The sequence below is a fragment of the Rhincodon typus genome, chromosome 34 (assembly GCF_021869965.1).
Source record: "Rhincodon typus isolate 14 chromosome 34, sRhiTyp1.1, whole genome shotgun sequence".
Classification (NCBI taxonomy): Eukaryota; Metazoa; Chordata; class Chondrichthyes; order Orectolobiformes; family Rhincodontidae; genus Rhincodon; species Rhincodon typus.
Genome location: NC_063365.1, coordinates 7,743,338 through 7,769,478, shown reverse-complemented (window position 1 = coordinate 7,769,478; position 26,141 = coordinate 7,743,338). Strand labels below are relative to the sequence as shown.

Below are 26,141 nucleotides of genomic sequence, written 5' to 3'. Positions count from 1 at the left end.
AATGTCCCCGGCACTTTCCCAAAGTGTAATCGGAAAAAGATCGACACTTCGTTCTTCTGTGCTTGAAGCAGAGGTTGAACAATGGAGTATTGTTATTCCAACAGTGAGCAAGACCTCAAAACCTGTGAGTAATCTTTGTGAATATACTGGTAAAGAACAGTAAGCTGAAAATAAATTGTTGCAAAACGCTCGTATTTATTACACATATCGGTCTTTCTTGTTAGGCTCTGTGAAAGGACAGAAGCGTTTTTCTGTCATGTTTCGAAGAGAAAGGGCATCTGCTGATGTGGCAGTTAACCTTCATATGGGAGGAGGGGGTGTGACAGTAATCAAGAGGTGATAACATTAGAAATGGATTTTTGATGGTGTCGAGCTTTATTTTGGTGTTGCAGCTATCAGGCTGAAAACAGCACTGTAACTGCCACAAGTGTGTGTCTTAACCCTTCTTTGGGTCAGAAGTTCTGCTCAAGAGTGTTCTTTACTCTCATGGTTATTTCTTTGTTGTGTGGACTGGAACTGCCAACACAGTTTGAGCATTTGATTCAGCTCAGGTAGTTTTAGAGAAACTCCAATGGTTTGATGCAACACTCGGGTTACAGTTGCACTATAGTGAGTCTCAGCTGAGTTCAGCCTGCTCCCCTGTGGAAACAGCTTTTAACATGGTAATCTTGAATAGAACAAAAACAGATGCTGCCAGACCTGCTGAGCTTTTCCAGCAACTTCTATTTTTGTTCCTGATATACAGCATCTGCAGTTCATCCAGTTTTTAATCTTGAATAGAATTTCAGCTAGACCTCATTAGGAACACTCTGAACAGTTCTGCTCTCCGTATTATAAAAGAAAATGAATTGGATGCCATGGCGAAGGGGTTTAAAAGCATTTAGAGGCTAATACCAGAAACGAGAAGCTATGCTTGATTGGGAAAGATTGAACAGGCTTGGAGTTTCCTTCTTGGAACAAGAGAAGATCTTATCTTATCTGATTGAGGTCTTCAAGATTACAGAGTGTGTGTTCCCAACAAAATCATAAAAGTGTTCTGGCACAATAGAAGACCATTTGGCCCATTGTACCTGCACTAGGAGATAGGATCCTGCCACTAAATATGGTTGCCATGATCCATCTGCACACATGTGGTTGCCTCCTTGATTGAATCCATGACATCATGTCATTAGTGTAAAAGCTCTTGATGGTATTTGAAAATATCCAAAGTAGTAATCTCCGTAATAATTGCCAGCTTATTTAAATCAAACATACAGTGATGTTGCAGTAGCCACTGTGATTAATGTATCTTTTGTGTATTCACTGACAGTAAACTATATTGTGACTTCCAGTTCAGATTGATCTTCTGTTTACCATGGAACCTTCTATAAACTTAAACCAATATTTTGATTTGGCTTAAGCATCACTTCTGAAGTGATAATTCAGTTAGACATCTATCTACATTATGTAAATAATAACGATCAGCTCCAGATCTTTACCTAGAACTGTGTGCTTTTTTTTAAATTGTCCAGTCATGTAGACACTGTTAGTCCTCAGCCCATTGTGGTTCATAAGTGGCTCCTCTGTTTCTTTTCTGATAATGATACATATAAGATTTGCATAGTCTTATAATAGAATGCATGCCTTCAAACTTCAGGACTGTGTGGGCATTGCTTTATTGCCAGCACTTGTTGTCCATCCCTAACTGCCCTTGAAGTGAGCAGCTTACACCCATTTCAGAGGGCAACAGAGTCAGCCACATTGCTGTGGGTAGCCCATCCAAGGTAAAGATTTTCTTCCGTTAAGGGCATTAGTGAACCAGATGGTTTTTTTTTTAACAGCAATTGATGACAGTTGGCATTGTCATCATGACTGAGATTAGCTTTAATATTCCAGATTTATTAAGTCAGCTTAACTTGCACAAGCGGATGTTGGGGATTTGAATGCAGATCCCCAGAGCACTGAGCTTTCTGAAGAAGGGGCGCGAACCGAAATGTCAGCTTTCCTGCTCCTCTGATGCTACCTGGCCTGCTGTGTTCCTTCAGCTCCATACCTTGTTATCCCCAGAGCACTAGCCTGAACCTGACTAGTCCAGTAGACTAGTGACATTATCATTACTTCTGAACCTGTGAGCTCTAGCGGAAGAAGGATAGGAGCAGTAGATTGAAGGGAATGCTACACACTCTCCTGTCCTGCAACTAAATCACTGTCACTTCATTAACTAAGGTCCTGGTGCTCCCTTCCTAACAGCACGTCTGATGTAGCTACACTGCATGGAGTGCAGTACTTCAAGGAGGTAGCTCACCACTAATGTCTCGAGGGCATTTGAAGATATGCAATCTATGCCTCATCAAAGTGTACTTTTATTTTAAAATGCCATTGTCTTCCCTGAAATATGATCAGAATATTGCAGTGGTTTCTTTCATGGCCAGTTGTTCCCAATGAAAATGACCTGCCTTTTTTCCTGCTCAGATTTAGGTTATCAGAACAAGATGACTCACAACATCCTGAAGGGTTTACATCGTGTTGAACTTGGTGGATACAACTACTGGCCACTCTTTTCACAAATTGGAATTCGCCTTTACAGCTATGAAGAAATTCCGACCTTTTTAAAGGGCAATCCTTACATCACTGATGGATATCGGGCCTACTTACCATCAAGTTTATGCATCAGAAGGTATGTTTGGATAGTCACAAATGACATATCAAGGACAAAAGTACTGGTTTAATCTGATTGTGCAAAAGAACTAAGGAATGAAGTTACAGGCAATTTATTTTGTGTGGTCTTACTAATGTAAACACCGGTTTCTTTAATAATTGGAGGACAAGGGCGTTAGATATCCTCACCCAGACCTGAAGGTAAAGGCCAGAGGACTGCTTTCTCAGAGACAGAAGGAGAGAGGACTGGTGGTGAGTTTAACCTGAGGGTCACCATGTCTCAGGTGAGGAAGGAGGTTGAGAAGGAGAGTCCTTCATGGTAACCTCAGCCAGTGCAGGAATTGAACCTACACTGTTGGTCTCACTCTCGCAGGCCAGCTGTCCAGCTAACTGAGCTAAACTGAATCCTTCCTGTGCCTGCGCTATTCTGGACATCTCTCCTGTTCTTAGCACTTGTTTGTTTGGGGGATTTACAAGTCGAAACTCAATCTGTTTCGTCGTGTCCTGAACAAACCTTTGTGGAAGTGCAAGTCGACCACCGAACTTCTGCTTCTAAAACAAGGACGCTACTCACTGCACAACAAGACCTTTGACCCATCGATAACAGGCCATTAATCCATCAGTGAGTGCTCTGCCCATTCTCTGCTCCCCCTCTGCAAATTGCTGCTTCGTAAATAAAACTCCTAGTCTATTTGGCTATCTCATTTTGGATGAGATACTGAAAATAGTCATACAGCACAGAAACAGACACTTCAGTCCAACTTGTCCATCCCAACCAGGTTTCTCAAGCTAAACTAATCCCATTTGTCTGCATTTGGCCCATATCCCTCTAAACCTTTCCTATTCATGTACCTGTCCAAATGTCTTTTAAATGTTGTAACTGTATCTGCATCTACACTTCCTCTGGCTGTTCATTCCAGCTTAAAAATATGCCCTCTAGTTTTGAACTTCCATAGCTTAGGGAAAACACCATTTCTGTGCCCCTCATGATTTTATAAACCTCTATAAAGTCACCCCTCCATCTCCTATGTTCCAATGAAAAAAAGGTCCCAACCTGTCTAGCCTCTCCTGATAACTCAAACCCTCCAGTCCTGGTAACACTGTTGTAAATTTTTTCTGCACCCTGTCCAGGAGATTTCCTTGTCTATGTGTGACCTCATGCCTTTAGGTGAGAGAACTACATGTCATACTTCTAACTTTGCAGATGGCACGAAGCTGGGTGGGAAGCTATGTTCTGAGGAGATTGCAAAGAAAATTTAGTGTGATTTGGACAACTTAGGTAAGTGGGCAAACACATGATAATGCAATGTACTGTGGATAAATGTGTGATTATCCACTTTGGTAGCAAAAAAGGAAGGCAGATTATTATCTGAATGATAATAGATTGGGAAAGAGGGAGATGTGAAGGGGTTGGGTGTCCTTGTACTCCAGTTACTGAAAGCAAGCACTCAGGTCGAGCAGACAATGAAGAAGGCAATTAGAAAGTTAGCAAGAGGTTTTGAGTACAGAGGTGGGGTTGCCTTGCTGCAGGGCCTTGATAGGACCACACTTGGAGTATTGTGTGCAGTTTTGGCCTCCTTATCTGAGGGAGGATGTTCTGGTGATGGAGGGAGTGCAAAAATGGTTCCCAGACTGATTCCTAGGATGATGGGATTGACATGTGAGGACAGGCTGGATCGATTAGGACTGTATTCACTGAAGTCTAGAAGAATGAGGAGTGGGGGGTGCATTCACAGAAACCCATAAAATTCTAACAGGATTGGACAGGCTAAACACGGGAAGGATGTTCCAGAAGTCCAGAACCAGGGGTCACGGTTTAAGGGTATGGAGTAGGAGAGACATCAGGAGAAATGTTTCACCTGAAAAGTGGTGAGCCTGTGGAATTCCCTGCCTTAGGAAACTGTTACAGTCAAAACTTTGTGAAGACTTTTAAGAAAGTTGTTGACATGGTTCTTAGGACTAAAGGAATCTAAGGATATAGGGGGAAAGCGGGAACAGGTACTGTGTTGGTTGATCAACCATGATCATATTGAATGGTGGAGCAGGCTTGAGGGGCCGAATGGCCTCCTCCTGCTTATATTTTCTATGATTCTATGTCTTGAGTTCAGGTTCCACCTCAGCAACTGAGAAATTTAGCGAATTAAATATACCTGGAATAAAAAGTTCATGTTATTACTGGTGAAATTCCCAGATTGATTTTCTAAGCAATCTAGTTCATTAATGGTGGTTAGGAAAGGAAATTTCCTGTCTTTACCCACTCTGGTCTCTTGGACTGCAGACTCAATGATAAGGTTGACTCTTGACTATCCTATGAAATAGCCTGGAGAACTACTCAGTCTGTTCAAGAAGGGAACTTGCCAACACTTTGCGAAGCATATGGGGATAGATAATAAATGCTGGCCTTGCCAGCTATGCCCATAAATATTGTCGAATGGAGTAACGTTACTACTTATTCTTGCCTGTACAGTGTCATGGTATCTTTCACCTCTCTGATTCTAACGGACTAAATCTAACAACTTGCTTGACTGTGCAACAAACCACCTATGCTCTGTATTAGTTTACCATCCCAGATGTGTAGTAGCAGATTCACACTCTCCACTGCTTGGTCTTGACCTCTGATAGAAACTCTGCCCCCACCCTCTGACCCCAAACTAACCCTATTTTTCTCTTTACTTTCTGGTCCAGTACTTTAAAATTTTGGAGCTTTTCCCTCCTCCTCAAATCTGTGTCCCACAACATACCTATAATGTCATATATCAGGCACAGTTAGAATCGTAGAATTCCTACAATGTGGAAAGAGGCCATTTGGCCAACTGCATCTGCACCAACCCTCTGAAGACCGCACTACTCAGACCCAGCTCCCTCACCCTTTCCCTGCAACCCTTCATTCCCTATGGCTAATGCACCTAGCCTGTACATCCCTGGACACTATGGGGCAGTTTAGCATGGTCAATCCACCCTAACCTGCACATCTTTGGACTGTGGGAGGAAACCGGAGCACCCGGAGGAAACCCACGCAGACATGGGGAGAATGTGCAAACTCCACACAGACAGTCACCAGAGGGTGAAATCGAACCCGGGTCCCTGGCGCTGTGAGGCAGCAGAGCTAACCACTGAGCCACCGCGCCACTGATATAACAGGGAAAGATGCTCTAATAAATTAAATATTTATTCATTTGAAAATAAGGGTATTCTTTCCCTTGCGCGATACACAATCTCACCTATAGTCTGAGCCTAGCTGGTGGATTTCATGAAGGTATTCAGTTGTACACATTTGTTTAGTAATCCTGCTCTTGCCCAGCACACATGTATGTGCACTTCCAACAGGATCACTGAACATCGGCAGGTATACAAAACCTGAATGAGCTTTCCCAAAGTCTCTGAAATGGAAATTATTGGCTTAATGGTGGCTGGTCAGTTGCCTGAGGGTAGAGTCGAACACTTAGTGCTGACCACTGAGCCACCGTCCCGCCCAAGAGAATGTACCATCTTTATTGGGGTCTGGCCTCCATGTGACTCCAGACCCCCAGCAATGTGGTTGTCTCTTGACTGCCGTCTGAAATGGCTGAGCAAACCATTCCATTCAATTCTGTTATTGGATTGGCAGTAAAGGCTAACCTTAAAAAAAAAAAAAAATGGCCGCATCGATGACAGTTATACAAAGCAGTTCAAGCAGGCCATTCGGCCCATCCTTTCCCTGCCACCATTCCATGTGTTTGTAATTGATCTGATAATCCTCAATTCCACTTTCCAGCCTTTACCCCACGCTCCATGATTCTCTTAAAAATCAATCTCCATCCCAAATATATTTTGTGACCCCAGCCTCAGCAACCCTTAGCAGTAAAGAATTCCACAGATTCACTAGTCTCTGAGGGAAGAAATTCCTCCTCATCTCTGCGTTAATGCTCGATTCTGCCCTGTGACCCTCAGCTCTCCCATAAGAGGAAACAACCTCACTTCATCGACTCTGTCAAGCCCCCTAAATATCTTATGTTTTTATGACATTGTCCTACTAAATTCTGATGAGTACAAGCCCAAACTACTCAACCTCTCCTTATTGCCCAGAATCAACTTGGTGAGCCCTTCCTCCAATGCCAGCATATCTTTTCTTAGGTAAGGGGGACATGATTGTTCATAGTATTCCAGGTGTCATCTAACTAGTACCATGTGTAGTTTTAGCAAGATGCCCCTATTTTTATACTTGATTCCCTTTGAACGAGGACGGCATGGTGGCTCAGTGGTTAGCACAGCTGCCCCACAGTGCCAGGGACCTGGGTTTGATTCCAGCTTCGGGCAAATGTCTGGTTAGTGTTTGCACATTCTCCCTGTGCCTGCATGGGTTTCCTCTGGGTGCTCTGGTTTCCTCCCACAGTCCAAAAGATGTGCAAGCTAGGTGGATTGGCCATCTAATTTTCCCCGTAGTGTCCAGGGATGTGTAGGTTGGGTGGATTGGCCATGGGAAATGCAGGGCTAAGGGGTGGGGCGGGTCTGGGTGGGATGCTGTTCAAAGGGTCTGTGTGGACTCAATGGGCTGAATGGCTTGCTTCCACACTGTAGGGATTCTGTGATTCTAAATAAAAAAGCCCACAGTCCTTCTGCCTTCCTTATTGCCACTGACCTTGAGTTAGTTATTTTAATGAACCTGTTCATACATGGTGTGACACAGCTCAGGGCAGGTGGGTCCTGAACTTCTGGCAGAGAGCTAAGGACACTACCACTGTGCCACAAGACCCTAGGCCCTGCTGAACCTGGATGCTAGCTTTTTGTGTTTTATGCACAGGGACTCCCAAATCCCTTTGTGTTGCAGTTTTATGTGATCTTTCTCTATTTAAATAATATTCAGCTCCACTATTCTTCCTTCCACACTGCTTAACTTTGTATTTTCCCACATTACATTCCGAATGCAATATTTGTCTGCCTGTGGAGCCTGCCTATATCCCATTGCAGATTCTGTCAGCCTCACCGTTTTGTTGTCCCACCTAAATCTGGTGTTGTTACATTCAATTCCCTTTTCCAAGTCATATATTGTAAATAATTGTGACACCCTATTAATTAGGATTGATCACAATCCTGAAATTTATCCCGACTCTATCTCCTATTAGTTAGGCAATCCTCTATCCATGTGATTATACTGCCCCAACATTATGGCCTCTTATTAAGTAGCCTCGTGTACAGTGTCTTTTTGAATGCCTTCTGGAAATCCTAATATATTGCATCTACTGGTTTCCCCCATCCTGCTTATTACCACCTCAAAGAACTCTAATAAAGTTGTCAGGCATGATTTCCACTTTATAAAGTCATATTGACTTTGCTTGATTATATTACATCTATTTATGTTCTTTTAAAGTAATACATCCTTTATAGTAGGCTTTAACATTTTCCAACAACAGATGTTACAACAACTGACCTAAATAACGTTTCTCCCCCTTTTTAAATAATTATTGGCCTTTATCTCTATCAGTTTCCCCTCATATATTTTCTCTAGCTGTAATTACTGTATTCATTCCCTGTCCATAGAGTCACAGAGTGATGCAGCATGGAAACAGACCCTTCGGTCCAACCAGTCCATGCTGATCATAATCCCAAATTAAACTAGTCCCTATCCTGGCCCATATCCCTCCAAACCTTTCCTATTCATGTACTTGTCTTTTAAATGTTGTAACTGTATTTGCATCCACCACTTCCTCAGGAAGTTCATTCCACACGCAAGCCACCTTCTATGTAAAAAATTTGCCCCTCATGTCTTTTTTAAAATCTGTCTCCTCTCACCTTAAGAATATGCCCCCTAGCCTTTTCCCTAGGATGAGGGATTTCAAGACTAGAAAAGACCATTAACTCCATCTATACATAATGTGCCTCTTCATTGAGTAGTTTTGGAAGGACATTAGTGTCTTCTACCTGAAGGCTGATATAAAGTAATTATTTAATCCCTTTGCCATTTCCCCAGCTTCATTCTCTAAGGGACCTATGTTCATTTTGGCCCCTTTTTTCCTTTATATATAAGTAAAGAAGCTCTTCCTGCCTGTTTTTGTATCACTTGTTCATAGTTTATTTTCATTTTTTTTTGCCATCTTTTGTCAGTTTTTAAAGCTTTCCCAATCCTCTGATTTCTCATTCATCTTTATGACATTGCATTTTTCTTTTCTTTTAATTTGATACCATCCTTAACTTTTCTGGTTAACTGTGGTTGATTTATCCCCTTCTAAGAATCATTCTTACTCCCTGGGCTACATCCTTATTGTGAGAAGTTAATTGTTTTCTTACATGTCTGTCATTATTCATCAACTGTCTTTTCTGCTAACTTCCTTTCCCAGTCTTCTCTAGCAAATTCCACCCTCACCCCAGTATAATTACCCCTGTTTATGTTTAGCTCAGTTGCTTCCAAACAAGTATAATTCTGTAATGGAATGCTAAATTATTCTTTGAGGGGGTTTCAAAGTAATGGTGGGGACGGGTCACTGTTATGGTCACTGTTCCTTCGAGGATCTTTTACTTTGAGATCATTTATTAAACCTGCTCGATTGCACAGATCCAAAATAGCCTGATCCCTGGTTGGAACTTTAATGTATTATTCCTGGAAGCCATCCTGAGTCCACTCTGTGTATTCTTTCTCTTGGCTACCTCTGCCAATTTAGTATTCTCAATCCACATGAAAATTAAAGTCACCCAAAATTAATATACTGCTTTTTTAATACATGCCCTCATTTGCCTCCTGACTTATTCTCTGTCCTACAGTATAGATGCTGTACACCTGCCAGTGTCGTCTTCCTGTTTGTTGCCTCTCTTACCTTGGCCCATATGGATTCTACATTTCTTTTTTTGGTGTCATTTTTATGCTATCCTCTGCTATCAAAGCTGCCCTTGCTATTGAAAAGTCGCATAACCCTGAATTATTAGTTCCTAGCTTTGATCTCCTTGTAACCTTGTCTCTATAGTGGCTGTAAGATCATACCCATTAACCTCTATTTGTGCTGCTTAATTATTTATTTTTTTCTGAGTACTAAATAAAGAGCCATTAATTTTGACCTGTTTAACTGCCATATTTTCCTTTTGACCTTTTTTTTTTTAAACCCTATTTGCTTTCTTTTATATTTGTATGCTTTGGGTATAATGACCTAAATAGCTATCCTGCAATGCTGCTATATTCTTTTTATTTTGTAAGCCTACATACCCCCTCTCCAGAACCCTCAACCTCCCCGTCCCCACCATTACTTTGAAACCCCCTCAAAGAATAATTGTTTAAAAAGAGCAGTGCGGTGATTTTCCTGCAGCGTGGGGAACACTTGTAAAGTGATCTGAATAGAAGCAAGAAGTTGCCGAAATCCCCATCCATGCATCTGACGTGTGGACATGATTGTTCCAACATATTCCTGCCTGGCCTCTTATATTCTACAATCCATCAACTAAGGGTGATCCAAAACTCAGTTGCCAGAGTCCTTTCCTTGCTAATCGACATTGTGTTGCTGAACTAGGAGCCAATGTCTTTTAAAATCAGAAACAAAAAAAAATGTTTGAAAAGTTGTTTGAAGTTCAGCAAAAACAACTGCGGATGCTGGGAATCAGGAACAAAAACAGAAATTGCTGGAAAAGCTCAGCAGGTCTGGCAGCATCTGTGGAAAGAAATCGGAGTTAATGTTTCAGGTCCAGTGACCCTTCCTCAGAATTTTCCTGCTCCTCTGATACTGCCTGGCCTGCTGTGTTCCTCCAGCTCCATACTGTGTTGACGTTAAAATCTGCCTGGTTTTCAGATCACTCAAAAGCTTCACCATCCCCCATGATCCAGACTCCTCCAAATTCTAGCTTCCTGACCAGGAGGTTGCTGTGATGGTTTGTTTTCCCAAATGGCATTTATTTGAGAATGCAGGTGATCTGTATACAAAATATCTTTCATGCCGATAGTATGTGCCTGTCTAATCTCAATCTGGTGTTCAAAATGTAACAAGCATGCACATTTCACTTATGCTGTTCTGTTTGCAATCTGCCCCTGTTTAAAACAGCCTCTTTGTATTGTCCAATGAGAGTGTGAACATTTGGAGCCATTTGCTGGGGTTTTTCCTGTTCTTTGTCATTGTCCTACACGATACTTGCTTCCTGCTCCCGTCATCGAACAGCACGAGGGATGACTACGTGGTTTTCATTATTTTCGGCTTTTGTTTTCAGGTGAGCACATCCTTTAGCAGGCAAAATCATGGGACGGGGACACAGGCTGGCATCCAGTCTTTTTATATATATTTTTCTAATTTATTTCCCCTAAGAATTTGTTCTTAAGAATCGGTACCTAGGTACCTAGGTACCTTTGTACCTAAGATGGTGCCATAATGTGGCGACTAACAAACATTTACAGTCTTCATGTGAGTACATGTGACAATAAAGCTACTTCAGTTCAGGTGGCAGAAGAAATGGCAATGCTTGGATTTCTGATCCTGGATGGACAGGTGTATGCAGTGCAGAATGGGCCTGTGTCCAGGGCACTTTTCCAACTTTTAAGTGCCTCCATGAAGCTATTGTTGTCTGTTGCTTTGTTTCAAAATTGATTCCTGTGCAATGCACATACATCTGAACAGATTGATTTAAAAATAACTACTGTACTGCATCGACCAGCTACAATATTGAGTCCAGTTCGGGGAAGCGCACTTGGCACAGGATCTAACAGCCTTGGAGAGGGTGCAGATGAGATTTCGCAGAATTGGTACTGCACAGCAGGTGGCCGTTCTACCCATCCTGCCTGTGCTGTCTCTACAAATGAATGATTCACTTCAGGCCATTCAGCTGTGTTCTCCCCATAATCCTGCTCATTCCTTAATTTTTCAATAACCGTCTAATTCCCTTTTGAATGCCTCAATTCAAGCAGCCTTCGCCACACTCTCTCATAGAATCTCTATGGTGTGGGAGCAGGCCATTCGGCCCATCAAGTCTCGCCGACCTTCCAAAGAGCATCCCATCCAGATCCACCACCCTACGTTTCCCATGGCTAATCCACTTAGCCTGCACATCTCTTGACACTATGGGCAATTTAGCATGACCCATTCATCTAACCTGCACATCATTGGACTGTGGGAGGAGACCGGGAGGAAACCCCCACAGACAAGGGGAAAACGTGCAGACTCCACACAGACAATCACCTGAGGCTGGAATCGAACCCATGTCCCTGGGTGCTGTGAGGCAGTAGTGCTAACCACTGAGCCACCATTGCCACCCTCTCAGGCAGCGCATTCCAGACTTTGATCAAGTACTTTGTGAATATGTTTTTGTCTCATGTCATTTTTGCTTCTTTGGCCAATTACTTTAAACCCACGCCAGCTCATTTTTGACCCTATTACAAATGAGAACAAGTTATCCCTAGTTATCCTATCCAGACTCCTCATGATTTTGAAAATGTCCAGCAAATGAACTCTTAACTTGTCTTTTTTCCAAAGAAAACAGTCTTAACCTCTCCAATCTATCGTCATAATTGAAATTCTTCATTCCAGCAATCGATGTCATAAACCTCTTCTGCCCTGTTGCCAATGTCTTCTTGTCCTTTCTAAAGTGCTGGGCCCAGAAGTGTAGAAACTCTTCAACTGAGGGTCAACTGGTGACTTACTCAAGTTGAATATGAACTTTCTACTCCTGTACTTTATTCCCTTATTAATAAATTCGAGAGCACTGTATGCTTTTTAAGTTGCATTCTCAACCTGTCTTACCACTTTCGGTGACTTAGGCACTTATATAGCCAGGTCCCTTTGCTCCTGCATCCCGTTTAGATTGATATCCTTACTAGAATCGATACCAGAGTTGAAGAATACTGATAATGTGGACATGGAGAAGATGTTTCCACCAGTAGGAGAGACTAGGACCCGAGGGCACAGCCTCAGAGTGAAGGGACAACCCCTTAGAACTGAGATGAGGAGGAATTTCTTCAGCCAGAGAATGGTGAATCTGTGGAACTGATTGCCACAGAAGGCTATGGAGGCCAAGTCATTGAGTGTATTTAAGACAGAGATAGATAGGTGCTTGATTGTAAGGGGTATCAAGGGTTACATGGAGATGGCAGGAGAATGGAGTTGAGAAACATATCGGCCATGATCGAATAGTGAAGCAGCTTGATGGGCCAAATGACCTAATTCTGCTTCTATGTCTTATGGTCTTGAGGGATTTGAATTCGAGTAGTTTGAGAAGGAGCATTTCTCTCCTAGAGGCAGAGAAAGTTAGAGGTGTTTAGTTTGAAAAGGAACTAAAATTGAGTGGAGATATTCACACTCACAAGGTGTTTTACTTGACTTAGTAGGGAGAAAGAAACCCATTGGCAGCTGTATCAGTAGCTAGAGCACTTGGATTTAAGAAAATTGACCAAAGTACTGGATTGGTTTTTGTTTCACAGTGAGTTTAATGATCTGAAACACACTGTCTGAAAAGCAGATTCAAGAATACCTTTCAAAAGTCAGTTTGTATAATTGACAGGGAAACATTCATTTGGAGTAAATCTTGCAGGGCTATTGATAAGGGCAGTTGGGGGAAGTGGAACTAATTGGAGAGCTCTTTCAAAGAGCTGGCTGCGGCACTATGGGGTGAATGGCCTTTCTCTGTGCTTCAAGCTTCTCTGATAGTCCATTCTGTTTAAATTCCACTTCTACAGCTACTAGCTGGATTTTGAAACAGATGAACCAAATCCCAATTATTATTAAATTAAACTGAATGTGATAACCATTGCGTGTTGGGGAATACTGTGAGAAGTGGGGGTGGAGAGAAAGATTAACAGAATTCAGAATGCACAGAGCAACACAGTTTGAATTTAAATCCACTGATTCTTTCTAAATTAGAATTTATTTCTTGTGTAAAAGAGTAACTAAGTTTGAGAACATCTCTTTAACATCTTGTGTGTTGGCTTTGAGTAACCCCCAATGCAATCAAGTAAATCAATAAAACGTTATCTGCTGATTGAAATTTATGATTAAAGAAATTAGTTCTAGTCAACAGATCTTTGAAACAGTGCGAGCTGGCGATAATGTTAGTTCTGTTAATTCAAGGATATTGTGATATTTTAACATTTTTGTAATGGTTTTGATACTGTCCACAGTTCTGCATGTTGTGCTCAGCGGGATACCATCTATTCTGCTGCCACCACTCAGAGAAGACCAGTCAGCAGTGGCTTGCTCTTGATTATGCTGGCGTCTCCGTAGGAATGCTGGGATGTTATGTCCCAGGGGTCTTTTATGCCTTCTATTGTGCTGAGGTGTGTATTCATTTTTTTTTTTAAAATTATGTTTATGAAGTTGGAAAGGTCCTGCACAGAATTATAATAGCCTCCCAGTTAGTAAGTAGGATACATGATTATATAGACCTTTTAAAGCAACTGATGGTGCACACACTTCTCACCACAGTGTCTCAAGATGAAAAAAATTCTAGGCGCAGTTGCTTTTAGGCTATCTCCATTAGCAATGTTAATTATCCTGCAACATCTAAAATGGAGGCTTGTATTTATGGATTATCTTGTCAAATCTCTCTAAGTGCCTCAGCCTTGCGTTGAGTTATAGTAAGGTGTGGCAGTCAGAGTACCAGATGCAATATGATACAAACACAGGATCCAGCACAAGTGTTGAATGCAATTTACAGCAAGCAGTAAGATTCGACACATGATTAGTAATAGGCAGAAACTGGCGATATTCTTGCTCCTCACAATTGCACAACCCCTCAGGCACATGTACTCAGTTCAGACTACAGCATATCTGAGCTGCTCAGTAGAACTGTTAAGGACCTCCAATTTTCGTATTGCCGAATCATTCTTCAACTCTGGGCGCCAAAACATGAAACCACTTGATAACCAAGGCAGGAAACCAACTGAGAAGTTCCTCTTCAGAAGAATCTACAGGAAGGCAGCAGTGTAGTGGTAATGTCCAGCTCGTCTGGTGATCCTGAACCCAGGTTAAAGTTTGGGGCCCTCCTGTGGCACATTGGTAATGCCCTTGCCCCTGGACCAGAGAGGCCTGGGTTCAAGTCCCACTTACTCCAGAGATGTGTAAAAACATCACTGAACACATTGTACATAACCAATTTTTAAAATTCAAACAAAGAACCTACAGTCTTGCACACAGTGGAACGTTAAAGAGTGCTTTTTGAGGGAGATGGACACCTAAACAGGATTGAAGGGTGAGGTAATTCTAGGATGCGTGTTAACTGAAGAACATCTACAGAACTTTGCAACTTGACCACTTCAACCAATGAATCAGATTCAGCTGGTATTGCATGCCTAAGCTGTGGAATTATTGGTCAAAGATCTGACGTTGAGAAATGTGTTCTGATCTGAGTCAATTTAAATTATTTAAATAATTAAATTATCAAAATATATCATCGCACAAAAGTGACAGAATTACTTCAAGGTTTAGAGCCACAGTTTACAGAAACATCAGTAGGCCATTCAGCCCCTTGACCCTGTTCTGCCTTTCAATGAGATCATGGCAGATCTGTGGCCTAACTCCATACACCTGCCTTTGGTCTTAATACCTTTGTTTAAATATGAGATAGATAAATTATTGTTAAAATGAACAACTGATCCAACATCCACGGCCAATTGTGGAAGAGAGTTTCAAATATCTGTGACCCTTTGTTTGTAGAAGTGGTTCCTAACATCTCTCCTGAACAGTCTGCTTTAATTCTCAGACTATGCGCTCCAGTTCTAGAATCCCTAACTGGTGGAAATAGTTTATCTTTATCTACTTTGACTTTTCCTGTTAATATCTTTAAGTCTTCGATCAGATCACTCCTCAACCTGCTAAATTCTAGGGAAAAACTGGCCTAATTTGTATAATCCGTCCTCATAACGTAACCCCTGAAGTCCAGGTATTGTTCTTTTAAAACTAAATTTTACTGCCTTGAAGGCCAATATATCCTCCTATGGTGTGGTGCCCAGATCTGCTCATGGTAGGGTCTGATTCTAGCATAACTTCAACATCCTTGAACTCCAATCCTCTAGATAGAAAGGCCAGAATTCCATTAGCTCTCTTAATTATTTTCTGCACCTGTTTGTGACATTTATGCACCTGAATTCCCAAGCAATGTTTAGTTTTTGCAACTTCTCATGGTGATGCATGCAAGATGTTAGGAAGGCAAGTAAATTAACGTGTGAAAAATTGGTCATTGATAAGGGCGGCATGGTGGCACATTGGTTAGCACTGCTGCCTCACAGCTCCAGGGACCCGGGTTCAATTCCACCCTCGGGCGACTGTCTGTGTGGAGTTTCCTCTAGGTGCTCTGATTTCTTCCTATAGTCCAAAGATGTGCAGGTTAGGTGGATTGGCCATGCTAAATTTCCCATAGTGTCCAGGGATGTGCAGGCTAGGTGGGTTAGCCATGGGAAATGCAGGGATAGGATAGCGGGGTAGGTCTGGGGGGGCGGGTGCTGTTTGGAGACTCGATGGGCCAAATGGCCTGCTTCCATACAGTAGCAATTGTATGATAAATGGCATAATTTAAATGAATGGAAAAGCACTTTTGTGGTTAACAGTGTTTAATAATTTTGTATTTATTCCTTCTGGACACAGTATTGGAGACAAGTGTACCTTATAACCGTGCTGGCCATGATTTTTGTAATGTTCCTCACGCAAATCCATCCGCATTATGCCTCTCAGCATTGTCACAAGCTGCGCATTTTGCTGTTCTGCTTTATTGCGGCCTATGGATTAATTCCCACCGTTCACTGGATATTTCAGAATGGAGGAATTGGGGAGCCAGTTGTTAAGGTAGGAAGGATTGCCGCACGCTTTTGTAATTCATCCAAATCTGTAAACCATATGATTTTTATGTTGTAATTCTTTGTATGATTATTTATTGGAAATCTTGAAAGATTATGTAGGCTTACTCAGCAGACCTGTGCAGAGATTATTCAAAATTAGTCCAAGATTATTCCAGGTTCAATCCTTGTTCTCTCCTGCATTGACCCACCACATAGCTAAACAACAGTTAGATTTCCGCATTAGGATGGAAATGAAGAATAGTTACAGCATAAAAGGGACGGTTCTGCCAGTGGTGTCTGTGCCAGCCCTGTATTAGAGAAAGCAATTATTCCTACTCTCTTGCCTTTCTCCATAGCTCTGCGACTTCTTTCTCTTCGGGTTTTTATCCACTTCCCTCTTTGAAAGCATTAATTGATTCTGCTTTCACCACAGCCTCAAGAAGTGCCTACCATATCCAAACCACTTACTGTGCAAAATGCACCTTCTCTTGTTCTGCAATATGTGTCCCCTGGTTCTTGTCTCTTTAGCCAATGGATCTCAGTGTCTCCCTGTATCTAGGTCCCTCGTGATTTCCAACCTTTCTGTGAAATTCCCTCTGCCAAGAGGTTGGCTCCAGCTGCTTCAAGCTGTCCATGTGACTGAAGCCCCTCATCCGTGGAACCGTACCCTTGTACTGTTTCTGCACCAGGGGCTCACTGCCGCCTCACAGCGCCAGGCACCAGGGTTCGATTCCACTCTCGGGCGACTGTCTGTGTGGAGTTTGCCGTTCTCCCCGTGTCTGCGTGGGTTTCCTCTGGGTGCTTCGGTTTCCTCCCGCAGCCCAAAGATGTGCAGGTTAGGGTGGATTGGCCATGCTAAATTGCCCATAGTGTCCAGGGGTGTGCAGGCTGGGTGGATTAACCATGGGAAGTGTAGGATTTTAGGGATGGATTGGGAGTGGGTCTGGGTGTGATGTTCTTCAAGGGTCAGTGTAAACCTGATGGGCCGAATGCCCTGCTTCCACTTTGTAGGGATTTGATGATCTCTGAAACCTTCATGTATTCCTAAAATGCAGTGCCGGGAATTGAACACTATACTCCTGCTGGCACCAAATGAGAGTTTTGTAAATGCAAATCTTAACTGGGTTTTGTACTCTGGGCTTTATAAATAGAGGCACAATGTCTTTTTAACCTTTCTCAACTTTCCATACCATCTTCAATGATCTGAACACATACATCCCATGTCTCTCTGTTCCTGCAAACCCTTTCGAATTATGCCCTTTTATTTTATGTTATCTTTTCTCCTTCTTCAAACCAAAAAGTACTCTTAATTTGCACTTGCTACTCTGCCCATTCCTCCAGCCAATCCCCGTACTCCTCGTAGTTATCACTGCCCTCCTCACAGTAGTTACAAGATTGCCAGTAAGCACATATTTGCAGTTGCCCCACGGTTCCATGGTCAGCAGACTCTACGTTGTCATGAATGGGTTTAAAGCAGAATGCACACTTGTGCTGATTTTACATACGTTGCATTGGAAATCAGGCTGAATGCAATCTTACTGGAAAAATGTTAGCCTCATTGTGATTAGTCAAAGTAGGATTTCACAAAAAGATATAGTGACTTCAAAATCACACACATTCCCACTCCCTGCCGTGCCCCCGTACTCATTCACTCACTCACATACGCGCCTGCTGACTCGCTGACACTCCCGCTCGGTGGCTCGCTCACTGACGCACATGCTCGCGCTTTCTGTCTCACTCTGTCTCTGTCTCTCTCTCTCTCACTTAGTCGGGGAATTAAGAGTTCCGGGAAAGTGGACATGAGGGATGTGTTGGATTAGCCATGATCCAACTGAATGGTGGAGTGGCTTTGAAGGGCTGAATGGCCTACTCCTGTTCTTTTTTCCTTACTTTCTTTTTAACCTTAAGAGGATATATAATCTGTTATTGTTTTGTTTTTTACTTGTTATTATAGTTTTCTCCTAAAATCAAAGGGGAATCTGTTATTGCCTAATATGGCCTGAAGGAATGCCTGTTTGAATGAGGGAATAGGAAGTGGATATGTTGACGAAGGGTTAATTGAATGTGAATTGGTTGCATAAATATGGGAAGTTAGTAATCAATGGAATCCCAGCTTTCAGTCCCATGTGCTCCTAGCATCTCAGACCAGGTAGATTTAAAAAGTTACGACTGGAGTGTGACTGACTGAAGTATAATTCTCTCAAAAATGCAGACTTCATTACAGTTATCTTTCAGAGTATAACAACCTTGTCTGGACTCTGAGCTAGTGCAGTGTGGTGACTATTAGCCACTCTCTGAAATGACCCAACCAGTCACTCTGTTCCAGGGCCAATGGGAAATGGTGCATATGATGGCCCTGCCAATGACCTCCCACATCCCGGGAGAGAATGAAAACAACTAACTCCTGTGTCCCCATCCAGAGCTGGATGTCAGACAGTGTCATATCTATCGAGGGACCAACCCATTGAGCCTTAAAGCCAAGATTTCACTATCAAAATTGAGTTGACACAGAATTTAATCCATCTTATGGATGGAGAAATTGGACGTATTTGAGTTTGTCTTCATCTGCATATTTTCAAAGGAATGCAGGATCATTTCTGCTCGATTTGATAAGTAGTTACAGTGTGCTGCAACTCAAAGGTTTTTTGGTTTCTATTACAAAGTTTGCATCTGACCTGTTGCATTGCTACAGATAGTTTGAAGTGGCTGCCTCCAGTCATCCATGTCCAATGCGGGATACCCTCCATCCAGGGGGGCATTCAGTGTCTCTCTCCAAATATCATTGTATACCCATTTCAGTGCCGTTCCATACCAACAGTATCACAGGTCACTTGAGAAATGAGTGGCAACTAGGCAGACTTTACACTCCTGGACCCCAACAATGCAAACTCTGGGTAAAAACAATGCCTTTTAAACAGGGTATGTTGTTAAATTTGTCCCTTATTCCTGAATCTTTCCCCGTTTTCTGAATCATCTCTCTCCTTTCTTGCTAGGTGTTTGCACCGAGAGTAGGTGTGATGTATCTACTAGCAAGTTTGGCATTTTTGTTTTATTACAGTAAGGTACCCGAGAGGTACTTTCCTGGTAAGTGTCTCTGGCTCTCTTTTGGTATTTGTAATCTGTATACAAACATTATGTATTGTATCTCGTGTTCACTGTAATGTCTGTATGAAAACCAGTGTAGGAATGAAAAATAGATAAGACTAATTTAATATTTTAAGGGTAATTATTCAGATGTACTGGTGTAAGCTTTTATCTTCCAGTGTAGAGATATGAACACAGTGTGTGCCTATTAGGAGTATGAGTGCACAATGATTCCCTCACACATCCAACAATGCTAATGTCTAGAATCTACCACCAGTGATATGTTGATATCCATCAGCTTTCCATTTCCAGAATAGAATAATTGGTTCATTCCTCATCTCCATTTGGAGCTGCACTTATACAAAGCTCTGTTTACTGACCTCCAAGTGTTACTGTTGAGTGTAGGTATGAGAAAACAGCTGGCCTAAAGCTGCTGTACCCTGAGACAAAGTTATCAGCATCATCTCCCTGGCTCAGAAAGCCCTGGATTAAGTCATCACCACGGAGGTCCTAAGCTCTGGAATTCCCTCCCACACGTCTCTCTCCTCCTGTCAGGCAATCTTTAAAACCTACCAGCCGGACCAGCCTTTCACATTCTGCTCTAATACCTCCTATTGAGGCTGAATGTCAGATTTAGTTTAATATTTCTGTGAAATACTTTGGAAAGTTTTACTAGATTGAAAGCACTTTATAAATGGAAGTTGGTGCTTGTTGACTGGTCCAGGGTAACTGCACTAATCATACACAGTGAAGCCACACCGGAACATTAGCTAATGGTAATGTAACAGGTGTAGAGCTGGATGAACACAGCAGGCCAGGCAGCATCAGAGGAGCAGGAAAGCTGATGTTTCGGATTGAGACCCTTTTTCAGAAATTCCTGAAGAAAGGTCCAGACCCGAAACGTCAGCCTTCCTGCTCCTCTGATGCCTGGCCTGCTGTGTTCATCCAGCTGTACACCTTGTTATCTCAGACTCCAGCATCGGCAGTTCCTACTATCTCTGGTAATGTAACAGGGTTCCTTTCTGTGTAGGAGATCTGAAATGGTGGACCTTTGACAGTAAAGATCTAACTTGTTTTCTTCTGAGAAAGCAATGCATACTTTTTTCATAAAGTAATCTATTTATTGAAACAGTATAGGGTAATCCTTTGTTTGAAGTATTCAACCCCCTCACCTGTGTGTTGTTTGGTTTAAATGTCTTTGAAAGTGTTCATTAATCTCCATGTAAACCTCTTGGATAAAGAATTCCTGTGTGTATTGGCATGGCATAATAGTGTTTAGTTACATTACTTGTCATCATCCTTTTCCCTTTCATGATTAGCTGTTGAGATGCTCAAGTTACCAAAGTGTACAACCCAGTTTGCTTTTCCCTTTGTATCAGAATGGTCTTAATTTCGGGAAGAAACTCACAATCTCTTCCTCATTATAATCTGCCCTTACTGCAGGCCATGATCTAGCAATGCTGGCCATGGGATTGGTTAATCACTATTCTCTGTGATATTTCCCACCACCGAGCTGGCTGAATGTGCCTCCAATGAATGCATCAAATTGAATGATTTATTGTGATTTGTATTTTACAGTGAACAACACAGTAAAATACAATGAAAATCTTCAACTAACGCCACAATCTGGTGCAGTTTTGAACAGTTTAAGAATAAAAAGGATTGCTGTAAGGGTCTTCAAGTAAATTACAGCAGAACTCCTCCGGCACAAATGAATTTGTTTAAAGTTGTTGCCAGTGTCTGCAGCGCAGGCAAATAAGAATTTGAGATTCATTCTCTGTGAGATTCTTTACTCATCCACTTGCTTGGATGAGTGCAGCTCCAACAACATACCATCCGGGACAAACTGATCAGCGATACATAGACAAACATCCACTCTCTCCATACCGACACCCAGCAGCTGCAGTGTGTACCATCTCAAAGAAACACTGCAGAAATTGACCAAGACTCCTCAGACAGCGCCTTCCGAGCCTATGATCTTTACTACCTAGAAGGACAAGGGCAGCAGATACATGGGAACACCACCCGCTTTGCAAGCTCCCTTCCAGGCCACTCACCGTCCTGACTTGGAACTATATAGCCATTCCTTCACTGTTCCCCCATATGCTAAGGACTGCAGCAGTTTGGCAGGTTGTTGGTCACCATTTGCCCAAGGGGAAATCAGGCTGGGCAATGAGTGCTGGCCCGGACAGCGACTCCCACATCCCATGCATTCGTTTATAAAAATTGAGTTCTTTTAAAGTTTATGATTCTACATAATTATACAGGGGCTGATGGCAGCATAGTGGTAATGTCGCTAGACTCATAATCCCAAAGCTCATGCCCTAGAGCGTGAATTAAAATCCTACCATGATCACTTGAAATCAATTAATAAAATCTACAATGAAAACCAATCTCTGTGACGTCAACCATGAAACAGTCATTGAACGTGAATACAAAACCTATTTGGTTCCTTAGCGAAGGAAATCTGTTATCTTTACCTGGTCTGGCTTACATGTGATTCCAGATCCACAGTAATGTGGTGGACCCTTAACTGCCCCCTGAAAAAATACTTAATTCAAGGGTAATTAGGGATAGGTAACAAATGTTGACCTTCCATTGATGTCCACATCCCAGGGGAAATAAAAACTGCACTGTACCCTCAGACAATTCCTCCAAAAAGTAAACTGCAGAATATCTTTACTCCTTGGTAAAAACTTTAGCATGTGAATTGACAACATTACAACAATAGTAACCGTTTAGACACATTTCATCTGAAACAAAACATTTTATGACATCCAAACATGGTGATATATAAATGCAAATTATTTTTCTTTCTCTTTACTAGGGCTGGGGAATATGTTGGTGTTGTCAGTGACATCTTATTAATCGGACTGTAGCTGTACTTTTTTTTTAAGGCATGTTGATTCACACGACTAATCAAAGATATTTTGGGGCTGACTGTACAGATTTATGGCTGTTTCAGAACTACAGACCCTCTTCGAACGTCTAGGTTTTAAATATTGTCCATTTCGAATTAATTTTTGTGTATCTTGGTGGATTGACTTGACTTGTTTCCTGCTGAAGTTAATCATCAGCAAAGTTCAGGCAGAATATGTAATGAGTTCCACTCAGTGCTTGGAGAAACCTTGCATAAAAAGGCCACAATACTGATGTTGGCCAAACTCTTTGTACTTTTTTATTGTCGATAAATGGTATGTAAAAGGCTCAGGAAGACATGAGAGGATAATGGATAGAGGCACTAAGAGGTTTTCAAAAAAAAACTCATTATTGAAGGGTTGAATGACCAAAAGGTTTCCTGCAGTAGGGAATCAATGAAGAAGGTCGTTGATCCTCATTAGCAATTGGGTGTGATATTGGAAATAATTTTTGAAGCAGAGGAGAGAAGCAATTTGATATTTTAACTGGAGGAAAAACAAGACAGTGGGTAAGGTAAGAAAATGAGATTTTAAATAAAGTTGGTACAGGCACTGAAGTAACTGCACAGAGGTTGGTATCCTGTCACCAAGTCACCCTTTTATTTACATGGGGACAGCACATAGACTCTCACCAGCCAGCTCAGGGCCAGTCCCTAGAAGAGCAGCCTCTCTGAATCTCCTGTTTGTATCTGTCAGCCAGGGCTCCCTAATTGGGGCTGTTAACCTGGGACAATCAGGGATCTCACAGTCAGAGATTCACCTGGCCCTGGTTCTAATTATGACAGGCACAGCGCCTCAACATCTCTCGTGTGCTGTGAACGTCATTGCTTTGTTGGTCTGCTGATTGGGTATCTATATTTCAACTTTATACTTGATAAACATTGTCATCTATTTTCAGTTATAAACCAGACTGGGTTAGCACGGTAAAGGCCAAATCTGAGTGGAGATCTTTTTAAGTTGTATTCTACTGGCCTTGCTCATTCGGTTTTTGCACTCGAGTAAAGGGCACAGTGTGATGGAGTAGACTTTTAGATTTTTACTCATTCTGTTTTGCTATTTCTGTATGGTTAGAAGGAGGATATATTCAAGGGTTATCCAATACACTTGGTTCAATTACCTACAGAAGGAGGATGAAAATTCAGACTTTTCATCAGCAATTCATCTAATAGAAAGTAAGGGATAATGTGTAATTAGTGCATTTTATGTAAAATCCAGTTTATAGTTCATTTGTTATCAGCCAACCTCAGGCAGGTCAGCAGTAGCAATTCCATAATTGGTTTGATGTTGGCACAGAGTAGGGTGTAAATGGGTCTAGAAGATGGCATACTTGTTAATTTCACTGGGCTAGGACTCCAGACACTGCCAGACCTGCTCAGCTTCTCCAGTGTTCTCTGCTTATTTCAAACTTCCAGCATCTGCAGTATTTTGTAAGAATATTATCAGTTCAGTGATAGTGTAGAATTTAGAAACATACGACCATGTTCCTTGGCATGCTGAAGTACATTTATGTTTGGAATTGAGGGTGATTCGATACATGTCTGGGTTTAAAGACAATCTGTAATGTGAAGATGGTTAGTTATTCCATCCATTTGGTTTTGCGATTTGCTTTCTAATCGGAGTTCTTGTTTTCTAGGTGGATACTTGAATTACATTGGCTGTAGTCACCAGTGGTGGCATTTCTTGGTTGTTTTAATGTTCTATTGGTGGCATCAGACTGCTGTTCATATAATGCATTATCGACATGAACAGCCATGTCTAAAAATAACAGAATAAGTTCTTAAGTTACAAGTTTTCCAGCATTTCCTCAAGAGGACTGCTTTGCAATTAAGAACAAAAAAAACCTACTAATTAATTCTTCAGTTCTACAAGTCTTCTAATCAACTGCATGATGGCCTTCTAATTTACTTTTAAAAAAAAAAGTGAATGTGTCTCGATTACGTGCTGGAAGTTTGAAGATTGTCCTGTGGTACATCATGGTACTGTGGCACCTCGTCAGTAGTTGCTCAGACTTAGCATGAAGCTGCCTTTCTAAGCAGCTAAACCAATGGCTGCCTGTTTTTCTAACACTTGGATTGTGCCAGTAACTACTCAGATTCATGGTGCAGTAAAGGCAGCTACAACTAAATGCCTTTTAACTGGAAGCGAATGCATGTATTTGTAAAATACAAACTGTATTGAATTGTTTTGAGGTGCATTATAATGCCTGCCTTGTTCATTGTTCTACGTTTTGTAGCAATGATTTAATATGTACTGTAACATGTATGCTGCAAATTTATTATAACTAGAGGACAGAAAAGCAATTGTACTGCATGCAAAGTAGCAAACTAAATGTTTACATGTCTAACCTGTGCTGCTCCTTAACAGTAATATTTTTTCCTGATATTTAATGTGATAAGAAGTTCAATAATCACTAAATTTGGCTTTATGTTGTGAAGTAACCAATTCACTTGAAAGTGCACTGACCATTTTAAAAAGGTTTTTCATAATTGGTCTAGTAAAATTAATTCATTTGTAGAAAATTTATGTGGGAGTTAAATTTTCAGAGGAAGGAGCGGAAAGTTGCTCAACTTTTTATTTTTCTAAAAGGGGAAATTACATGTTAATCTTTGGTTATTATATCCCTGCTATGTAATGTTTTATTCTACAATTTTGTTTTGGCCCACGTGTGTTGATAAGTATTAGAAACTAATTTCAGGAAATGCTGAATATGCAAGTGGTTTTATATTCCCATTCACTTGAAGAGCAAATGGAAAAGGAGCTGAAATTCTATTATGGTTACAGTAATACTTAGGGCATAAATGGCTGTTTGGATGCATGCTTTAATTTCTTGGAAAATCTTTGGCTTTCATTGGAAAGGCTAATGTAAAATAGGAATGTCGTTTATACACTTTGCTAACCCACAGTGCATTAGTCTTGTACTAAGCCTGAATTTTCTTCAGGATTCAGTACCATAGCCAGCAGAGATCCTAAAGAGTGTCCCAACTTAAGTCTTATAATTGGAAGTGCGAGTTTCCAATATATAGTTTACTTTAACCACACTATGTAAATTGGCAAAATTAAATCTTGTATACTCCAGGCAAGATTAACCTTTTATTTGAAGAAAAATTTGCAACCTTTGTTCTAATACAGTGTAACCATAGCCATGTTTTAGTAATACACAAGGATACACTCTTAGCTGTGATGTATGCAATCTGCTAAATGGATTTGATATAAAATGGACAAATATCTAGAGATCATGGATTACAAAATAGCTGATTCTATGATAGTGAAGCTGAGAAACTCCGTGCAAGAATCAACAATTTTCCAGAAATAAGACCAGACTCTAACAGATACTCTCTGACCTGCAGTAAAATTTGAAGTTTAGGTATCTTCGGTTGTGTTACAACAGTCACAAAACTCTGCATGTCCATTTTATCACTGCAGCCATGAAGCTAAAATCATTGTTTTGAATTGTATGGAATGGCTAAATTACAGAATTTTGCTACTCGTCTTCCCTTTGAGCTGGTAGGTAGGTAGGTTGGTGGTGCCCATTCTTACAAATAGTATGTCACCTTCACCCCCATGCTATCCCAGTTTCATAGCACTTGTTCTACCCCTGTTCCAACAGCTCTGTCGTTACAGAATATCCCTCGGATGTGAAAAAATGCTTTTCGTACAGATGATTTGAGATTGATGACAACACAAAATCCTATTCTATTATTGTTCACGTGGTTGGTGTTTTGTTGCAAAGCTCCTTGTGCCAAATTTGTCCAACTCTTGCAGTTGGTCTACTTTGAAATATTGTGCTCATTCCC

General features: G+C 41.4%; 1 protein-coding gene across 1 annotated transcript; it reads left to right on the top strand.

Annotated features, from left to right (window-relative positions):
- On the top strand, positions 1 to 26,141 carry LOC109917757 (progestin and adipoQ receptor family member 3-like). Its single transcript, XM_048616311.1, has 7 exons — positions 1 to 124; positions 2,452 to 2,656; positions 10,635 to 10,797; positions 13,694 to 13,849; positions 16,155 to 16,352; positions 19,339 to 19,429; positions 23,981 to 26,141. The coding sequence occupies exons 1-7, from the start codon at positions 82 to 84 to the stop codon at positions 24,118 to 24,120; spliced, it is 996 nt and encodes a 331-aa protein (XP_048472268.1). The 5' UTR covers positions 1 to 81; the 3' UTR covers positions 24,121 to 26,141.

What these genes read in the sequence shown, in the direction of transcription:
- LOC109917757 (XM_048616311.1), top strand. Translation starts at nt 82, where the DNA reads ATGGAGTATTGTTATTCCAACAGTGAGCAAGACCTCAAAACCT. An exon ending in TTTTCGGCTTTTGTTTTCAG is followed by an intron (nt 10,798 to 13,693) that starts GTGAGCACATCC and finishes TACTGTCCACAG; the next exon opens with TTCTGCATGTTGTGCTCAGC. An exon ending in ACCCGAGAGGTACTTTCCTG is followed by an intron (nt 19,430 to 23,980) that starts GTAAGTGTCTCT and finishes CTTGTTTTCTAG; the next exon opens with GTGGATACTTGAATTACATT.